Below are 9,186 nucleotides of genomic sequence, written 5' to 3' on the forward strand. Positions count from 1 at the left end.
AAGCATGATGCATGAAGCACCATGACGCATGAAGCAACTTTAATACTATTAGAGGAAAGGAAACCGCTAGAATACTTACTATTTTTATTATTGAGGAAATGAAACCACTAGAATACTTACTATTTTTATTACAGAAAATATAAGAAGAAAATGTAATTAAATGGTGAATTTGTCAAAATTCACATATAATAAAAAAAAAAATTAAATAGAGTTGTAACCTTAATTTACTACCAAGTTTATTATCAAATTTTGTCAAAAATTTAATTATGTTGGGCCTAAAAAAAAATTTAGAATAGTCACAAAATTTTTTTAAGGGTAAAAAAATTATAAATTTTTAAAATTTATACATAATAATTAGTCCGTGATTAGTGGGACTTTATGCAAAGTCGCCAGTGATAGAGCCGTTTGTGGGGAAGAACTATATACCGACTACTTAGTAATTTTCCTTAGTACGAGGCCTTGAACATGCACCAGACTTTAATACTATTAAAGGAAAGGAAACCACTAGAATACTTACTAGTATTTTTATTATTGAGGAAAGGAATACGCTAGAATGGCCTCCAAAAAGCCAAACCAACCAAAACCAAAAACCCACCCCAACCATTTTTATTGGAGTACACCACTGTTATCCAGTACCGCCACAACAACGTCACTCTCCTCACCCCTCTCATCTCTAACTCCAACGCACCCACTTTCCACCCTCCGATTCACTGACCACCGTCTGAAGCGACACGGTGAAGAGACACGTGTCAACCCATTGGTTTTCCTCCGGGGCCCACGTAAGATATTTTAACCTCCAAAGCCTCCCATCCCAATACGAACAAACAAAAAAAAAAAAAATCACAAAACCCGCACAGCCAATCCTGTGCCTCCACGTTTCACTCGCCGGGAAACCTAGGGTTTTGATCAGATACTCCGCCGGAGCAACGTAGCTCAAAATTTCCATATTAAAAAAAAAAAAAAAAAAAAAAAAAAACACACACCCTATTTATGTACTTTATTTAATTCTTCCCCACCCCGAGCGAAACGATGTCGTTTCTGCGGCGGAGAAAGGCCACGAAGGCCGAGGAGAACAACTCAGAAGACCCTCAGATTGACACCGCCTCAAAAAACGACGACGTTGTTGATAACGATAACAGAAAACAGAAGCTTATTCAAAAGCACGAAAGCGAAGAAAGTTCTAGAAGAAGAAGAAGAAGTTCTTCGAGGAGATGGAATTGCGTCGACAGCTGTTGCTGGTTCATTGGGTGCATATGCTCGATCTGGTGGTTCTTGCTATTCATGTACAACGCAATGCCAGCTTCGTTTCCTCAGTACGTAACGGAAGCGATAACGGGACCGTTGCCTGACCCTCCCGGCGTCAAATTGAGGAAGGAAGGGTTAACGGCGCAACACCCGGTCGTTTTCGTGCCCGGAATCGTCACCGGCGGGCTCGAATTGTGGGAGGGGCACCAGTGCGCCGAGGGATTGTTTAGGAGGAGACTCTGGGGTGGCACATTTGGTGAATTGTACAGAAGGTAAGGTCCTTTTCGTGTTTCTGCACCTTCTTTTTTAATTTATTGTAATTTTTGTGCTTTTTTATGAGAATTTTGGTATGGAGTTTTATTATGCTTGCAGAAAAGCACTGCACTTTAATTGGTTTGGATATAGCTTAAAATGAGATTTTAAAATAAATAAAGAGATTCTAAAGTGGGCAGTAACTTATTTAGTTTTTTTTTTTGCTGAAAATGTAAGAAAAAGTGAAATTTAAAAAAATTATATATAAAAGCTAAAAGTTGAGCTTATAAGCTAGAAAGTGGTATTTTAATTAACCCAGTGCGGTTTGGTACTTCAAAGGGTGATTTATTTATTTATTATAACAATGCAAAAGTGGGTTATGTTTGTTTTGCTTAGGTGAGAAGTTAGGGGGTGAGGTTGCTTAAACTTGGGTGTTTCTTGGATCATTGTCATAGGCAAGTGAAGAAAATGTTTTTTTTTTCTATGGAAGAAACCTAAAATGAAGATGCTAGAAGTGTGAGAGTATTACTTTTTAATTTGGATTAGAACTTATTTGTGCAATGCCATTTCGTTTTATGGGAAGGCATGGTTTGGGGAAGTATTTTAAGTGATTGATGAATTTGAAATGAGCTGGATTTGGAGGTGAATGATGTGGTCTATAAGATGAAGCATTAGCCAATTCAACCATATGTTATGTATTGGTCTGAGAGCATGACATTTGAGGAATGTGTATTTATAGCTAATCGAGTGGTTGCAAGAATGCAATTGTTTATATCATGTTCTTAGCTTATAATGGAAATCTTATGGGTGGGGTTGCTGGAGACTGACTTGTGTTTATAATATTTGATTTAGGTCTGAAATATTTGACAATTTTTAAACCAGAAGGTGTTGTGTAAATGGTAAGTTTTTAGATGATATCTTTAAAAAACAAACGGGAGGTGATTAGATAATGATGGACCATTATTGACTAAATGGCCTAATTGTTAAAGCTGCCATATTGCCCTCTAAAAGACCCAATTTAACCATTTTCAAGCCGTTACTGGATATTTTTGGTATTTCTGCTTGAAATGGATTGATTATCGACTGTGAACTTGTGAAATCTGTCCTTCAATCCTTTTCATACTATCTTATATGTGTATGCATTTGTTCCACGTAAATTTAGTGGCTGTATCCTATAAAATTGTTTGAATGCATAAAGCAGTACTTCTGAGGCATAGGAGTTGGCATTAAATGAGAAAATTTGTGGGCAAAAAATGGTGTCCATAAAATAGGGTTTTAGCATGTAAAAGTGCATGATCAATGGACCATAATCCTTGCCATGAACTTGCTTAATCAATAAGATAGAACTTTTTTCTTTTAATTTTTTTATAAGAAATTAGTCTCCTTTGACTAAGCACAAAATTTAATTAGAGATAAATGAAAGTAGACTAACTATACCTTATATTGCTTTTGATCCATGATATATAATTGACCAATTATATCTGTTCCTGATTGATTAACAACAGGTAGAATTATATTATCAAAAAAATAAGACACCAGGTAGAATTAAATCATGCAAAATTTGCCTATATTCTGAATGTTTATCAGTTTGCTGCTCATTTGTTATGAAGTTTTGCGATTATCTTAATGGAACCATGGAAGTGAGTCCTTAAGGGGTGTGTGTTGTTTCTGCAGGCCACTATGCTGGGTTGAGCACATGTCACTGGACAATGAAACTGGACTGGACTCTCCTGGTATAAGGGTGAGGCCTGTATCTGGACTTGTGGCGGCTGATTACTTTGCACCAGGTTATTTTGTCTGGGCAGTCTTAATTGCCAATTTGGCTCGCATTGGATATGAGGAGAAAACCATGTATATGGCTGCATATGATTGGAGATTGTCGTTTCAAAACACTGAGGTACAAATTTCAATTAGGAGTTAATTTGTCCTGGACTTAAATTTCACCAACTCAACTTGTGTTGCTGAAATTTCATTATTTAATTTTTCGTTACTTATATAAAAAATAAAAAAATTAAAAAAATCATTATTTAACTATCTGGTATTGGCAAGTTTTTGTCATCTTCTTGAAGTATAGTATACATCCTGTCTCGAATCCTCTTATGATTCGCTGCCTAATTGGATTGATCAGGTCAGAGACCAAACTCTAAGCAGGATAAAAAGCAATGTAGAACTCATGGTAGCTACAAATGGTGGAAAAAAGGTGGTTGTTATTCCACACTCAATGGGTGTTATCTACTTTCTGCATTTCATGAAATGGGTTGAGGCACCAGCTCCAATGGGTGGTGGTGGCGGGTCGAATTGGTGTGCTAAGCATATCAAAGCAGTGATGAATATTGGTGCACCCTTTCTAGGTGTCCCAAAAGCAGTCTCTGGACTTTTCTCTATTGAAGCGAAGGATGTTGCTGTTGCCAGGTTTATATTTCAACTGTCATGATATGAATAGGACTAGGTCATAATCTTTTCTTTTCTTGTCTTAATCACCTCAATTTCGGAATTACTTCAAAACAAAGAATATTTTGTAGCATGTATAGGATCATTTCAAAGGAAATAAGGTGGCATCAATTTCTTTTATTATGAATTTGGTGCAGGATAAAGATTACATGAAGACTCCATTCTAGCTGATGGTCCAAGTTATCAATGTTTTTTGTATTCTTTGATTTGCAAACATCCTTTCTCATGGCATTGCCTGGGAGAATCTTGTTTGATTCCTGCTCCCCACCCCCCCCCCCCCCACCCCCCAAAAAAAAAAAAAAAAAAAAATTGTTGTAAGGAAATAAAAAGAGAGATTTTTTCAGTTAAAGGGATTTTTTTTTTTTTTTTTTTTTTTTTAAGATTTACTGTCCAGATAAAATTCATCTTGCTCTCCAAAAATTCTGACTCATCTTTGGGTAACTTTGTGTTCAAATATTGTTTACTTGAACACCCAAATTCAGATCTGGACACCAATACTGGCATGCATGTTTCCATACATCTTTTCTGCTTTTGATGAACCGCTAATCCTTAAACAGGGCTTTCGCACCAGGTGTTTTGGATAAGGATGTTTTTGGTCTTCAAACTCTACAACATATGATGCGGATGACCCGTACATGGGATTCAACCATGTCAATGATACCAAAAGGCGGGGATACCATTTGGGGTGGCCTTGATTGGTCTCCTGAAGGATACTTCAACTGTAGTGCAAAGAAGTTGAAAAATAATGATACCAACACTGCAGACCAAAATGGAAAGGGAGGTCTGGGTTCTACAAAAAGAGTAAATTATGGGAGGATCATTTCATTTGGGAAAGATGTAGCTGAGATACATTCCTCCGAGATTGAGATGGTGGATTTCAGGGTAATGTTCTGGGTTTTAGTTTGATTGCTATAAGTTCTCTTTCCATTGAAAGTAGACATATCTTCTCTCTCTCCCCGCACTGCCTCTGTGTGTGCGTGCATACCTAAAAAGTATACAAAGTGTATTTCTTTCTCCCACCTGTGAAAGGTTATACACTTATAATCAAGTTTATATAGAACAAGAGGATGATAGAAAAAGTGTGATGTATTGTAACTAACAAAAAAGGATACTTTAGTAGTTTATTAAACAAAAAATTAGTAGAATGCATAAAAAATTATAATAATAATAATAATGAATCTCACAAATGAGAATCAAGAAGATGGCCTAGTTGATTGAATGAGATGACTATGTCTGGGAATAAATAGGTAGCAAGAAACAAATCATTCCTTTTTTTAACAAGTAGCTTATTTTCTGAAAAGTTATTTTAAAAAAAAAATCATCCATATGATTGATGAGCCATAAGATAGCCCATGGTTCATATGAAATTAATTATTTAAATGGAAGGGTTTTTTTATTCCTGCCCACCAGTCTGCATGCAAGGAAATTAGTCTTATTGATTGATCCATTTCATCTGTATCAATACTTTGTAATTTACACTATATCTGCTTTCTAGTATCAAATTTCTGGGTAAGATTTTGTAGCTACGGAGTGATGCAACTGCTTTGCAAGATTATGCAAAGATAGACTACTGTTTTTTCCTGTGTTTTATGTGGAGGACTAATGCTTTCTTCTTGTTATTTCAAATGCGAGCCTGTATTGTCACATATCATTTGCTAGAATGCACAATCAATCGTATGAAAGGCAGACTACTGTTTTTTGCACTCTACGAGTGCTGATTTCTTTAGAGTCCAAGCTTTTTAAAATAAATAAATAAACAAAAAAAAATTCCCGAACTGTATTTTAGTAATCAGTAACTGAAATATCGTACATCTGCCCCTGAGATACTCACTAATTTGAGGCATTTGCTACCTAGACTAGCGATTGTTATTTGTCTGAAGTATTTTGCTTGGAGTTCTATGTGCTTACTTTCTCTTTTATTGGCTTACTGGCAGGATGCTTTCAAGGGTAGTAACCTTATAAATGCAACCAAGTGTGATGTATGGACAGAGTACCATGAAATGGGTATTGAGGGTGTAAAAGCTATTGCAGATTACAAAGTTTACACAGCTGGGTCAATTTTGGATCTGCTTCATTATGTTGCCCCCAAGATGATGGCACGTGGAGATGCTCATTTTTCATATGGAATTGCTGACAATTTGGATGACCCTAAATACCAACATTACAAATATTGGTCAAACCCCTTAGAAACAAAGTGAGTTTTTCAACTTTTCTTATGAGCGATGAATTACCCTGACATAATATTTTTTCTTCAAATGTTTTTGATGATGTGCTATTTAAGTTGTACAAAGTATGTGCACCAATGTGAAGTGTGTGTATATAAATATGCACATGTATGCATATCTATTTATATGTTTGTAGACACATTGAGCATGGTGTTACATAATCTAGTTACCTATCAAAACAAAACAAAAAAAAAAACAAAAAAAAGATGCTACGTAATCTAGTTGGAAGGTTCTCTTCTGTTTGGTACAGAAGCTTGGGAAAATGGGTTAAAATCTATCTTATATTATAGTTACTGGAGAAATTGATCTCTGAAATTTTGTGAATTATCTAGGGCCCATTTGGTACATGTGTTTAAACACATGTTTTCAGTTTTTAAACAACATTACATGTATTTCCACACATTTTTTCACCCACACGTACTTCCAAAAAATACAAACAACGTTACTAGAACAACACTACCAAACGGACCCCTAATGTGTTGGAAATTCCATCTCTTCTTGATCTTAAAATATTATGATTAGGCTGACAATATGATTTGTTTATTCATCACTATAATAGCAATGAATGTTCTTTAGTTGTTCTAGGTTGGCTATAGTTCAAGTGAACTCCCCTTTAATATTGCTGCTTAAACTTCTGTACTGCCTTGCAGATTACCAAATGCTCCAGACATGGAAATCTACTCTATGTATGGCGTTGGAGTTCCCACGGAAAGAGCATATGTATACAAGTTAACTCCTCCATCAGAATGTTACATTCCATTTCAGATAGATACCTCGGCAGAGGGTGGAAGTGAGGACTCTTGTCTAAAAGGTGGTGTTTTTTCTGTTGACGGAGATGAAACTGTGCCTGTTTTAAGTTCAGGTTTTATGTGTGCTAAAGGTTGGCGGGGAAAAACCCGTTTCAATCCTTCAGGCATTCATACTTACATAAGGGAGTACAATCATGCCCCTCCCGCTAATCTTCTAGAGGGCCGGGGCACCCAAAGTGGTGCCCATGTTGATATAATGGGTAATTTTGCATTGATAGAAGATATTATAAGAGTAGCAGCAGGGGCCACTGGAGAGGACTTGGGTGGGGATCGAGTTTACTCTGATATTTTCAAATGGTCCGAAAACATCAACTTACAACTCTAGATTCATGGTGAGTATTTGAAGTTTATCGATACAATTTCCTTAAATGTTTGAAGCAATATATTGTTGAATGCAACTTTAATTGATTTAACCTTGGGATACTGGCTTTGCCTTTCAACACCAAACCCCCCCCCCCCCCCCCCCTTTCCATAAAATATAAAACGTTCTCTTGGTTGAAGTTTGAGGTTTTGTGAAATTGCCCAAAGTTTCATATATTCATACAAAAACATCAGTCTCAACTTTTTGTAGTGCTTGATTAATGATTCAACCTAAAAATAAACCTTATCCCAAGTTCTCGAGCTTTAGGTCTTTGATTACACATTGTTTTCATTAATCTGAAGCCTTATCTTCTCTGAATGGCAGAAATCATGCTTGACTAATATAATATAATCAAAGGACACACAATATATTGAGGTAATCCAGTACTATTTTTGTTTCTGTCCTTGGTGTTACATTCTCAATCATAGCATCTCAGTAAATTTGTTTTCCATTTTCATACTCTTATATTTTGCCCTTAATACCATACATTTGTTTAATTTTCTTCCCACCCTTGTTTCAGCATATTAGCTTTTTACTATGCTTCAAGGGACCTGATGATGTACTGCCTTCCCATGTTAGCAGCGGTAATTGAAGCAGTGCACTTTTTTGCTCTCATTGAAGCCTAAGAGTTGAGGTGCTCGCTGCTGAAGCAAAAATGCATAGATATATATAAATATATATATATAAATGTTGTATGTGTAGTCTGCATTCTTTCAGGAAGCACCGAGTTTGATTTATGAATTGGTATCCCACGTTGCTGGGTTCCCTGTTGTTTTCGGTGCACTAACTTGTAGAGTCCATAGGTCCCAGAAATTTTTGATATTCATTTAATTTATTTGATCTTTGTCAATATAAGTTACTGTTAATTAGTGCATGTTACTTTGTAATTATTTGTGGGTCGTTCTCTCTCTGGCTGGTGACAGCTTTTTTCTCTTTTAGACTGGAATCACCTAATGCTCTAATGCCTTCACACGAAGCCTAATAAGGTTAATGATACACAGATACAGACTACAGAGATTTGCTGGACTTTAGGCTGATGAATCACATGATGGTTGAAAGGAAATATGGAACAAATAGTGGATTCCTTGTTGGTATGTGTGAATGTGACCCAACTGTACTATAAGACGTCTTTTACCTTGAAAACGGGTGTGTAATTTGACTACAAACATCATATGATTTCTTGCCAAATTTTGCTGGGTCTTGGGCCTTGTTGCTTTTTATTTTTTGAAGTTGAAAGTGTCTGGTGTTACTTCCATTTGGCTGGTTTCTTTTTTCTTTTTTCTTTTATTATTATTATTATTATTATATAGTGTATGGTTATGTTTAAAGAGTTGAGTTAGAAACCCTTACATGCAATGAATCAGATGTGGTCTATTCAACACTACTAACACTTAAGCAAGCCATATATGAGAGAGAGAGAATCCTAAATGTCTTCGTTGAAAATACTAAAAAATGCTAGCTAAATTACTCTCTTTTGAATAATAAAGGTGATGATAAAATTATTAGTGTTTGCACCTTCCTTGAAAAACATACCCCATAAGAAATCATTTCATATTAAATATTTAAATTTAAGAGAATTAGAGACAACTTAACATAGATTGTCATGAATGGATCTATAGATTTTTTTTTATAAAAATAAAATAATATTGTGTCCTTATATGGTATCATTTTATTTAAAATATTAGTCAATGTAACAAAAATGTTATCATGGAAAAAGTTTGGTTCCAAATATATTTAAAGCTATCTTACTCCAACCTACTATTTGATAATTGAAGATACTATCTATGTGTTAGTGATATGATTTTTTTTTTTTTTAATAACATAGGGATAATATTATATTTTA

The 9,186-nt window shown here is 35.3% G+C and overlaps 1 protein-coding gene across 3 annotated transcripts; it reads left to right on the forward strand.

Moving 5' to 3' along the window:
- Window positions 1–518: 518 nt before the first annotated feature.
- Window positions 519–8,233, forward strand: LOC126714161 (phospholipid:diacylglycerol acyltransferase 1-like). Of its 3 annotated transcripts, none has more exons than XR_007651556.1 (8): window positions 519–1,517; window positions 3,172–3,394; window positions 3,626–3,909; window positions 4,506–4,830; window positions 5,883–6,142; window positions 6,824–7,314; window positions 7,668–7,718; window positions 7,864–8,233. XR_007651556.1 is itself a non-coding variant. In XM_050414172.1 (7 exons), the coding sequence occupies exons 1-6, from the start codon at window positions 1,030–1,032 to the stop codon at window positions 7,305–7,307; spliced, it is 2,064 nt and encodes a 687-aa protein (XP_050270129.1). In that variant the 5' UTR covers window positions 519–1,029; the 3' UTR covers window positions 7,308–7,314; window positions 7,864–8,233. The 3 variants fall into 3 exon arrangements, 1 of the variants encoding a protein (XP_050270129.1); XR_007651557.1 differs by having other exon boundaries at window positions 7,926–8,233; XM_050414172.1 differs by lacking the exon at window positions 7,668–7,718.
- Window positions 8,234–9,186: the final 953 nt, after the last annotated feature.

Source organism: Quercus robur, chromosome 2 (genome assembly GCF_932294415.1).
Source record: "Quercus robur chromosome 2, dhQueRobu3.1, whole genome shotgun sequence".
NCBI lineage: Eukaryota > Viridiplantae > Streptophyta > Magnoliopsida > Fagales > Fagaceae > Quercus > Quercus robur.

What these genes read in the sequence shown, in the direction of transcription:
- LOC126714161 (XM_050414172.1), top strand. Translation starts at nt 1,030, where the DNA reads ATGTCGTTTCTGCGGCGGAGAAAGGCCACGAAGGCCGAGGAGAACAAC. An exon ending in AAGGATGTTGCTGTTGCCAG is followed by an intron (nt 3,910 to 4,505) that starts GTTTATATTTCA and finishes ATCCTTAAACAG; the next exon opens with GGCTTTCGCACCAGGTGTTT. An exon ending in TCAAACCCCTTAGAAACAAA is followed by an intron (nt 6,143 to 6,823) that starts GTGAGTTTTTCA and finishes ACTGCCTTGCAG; the next exon opens with ATTACCAAATGCTCCAGACA.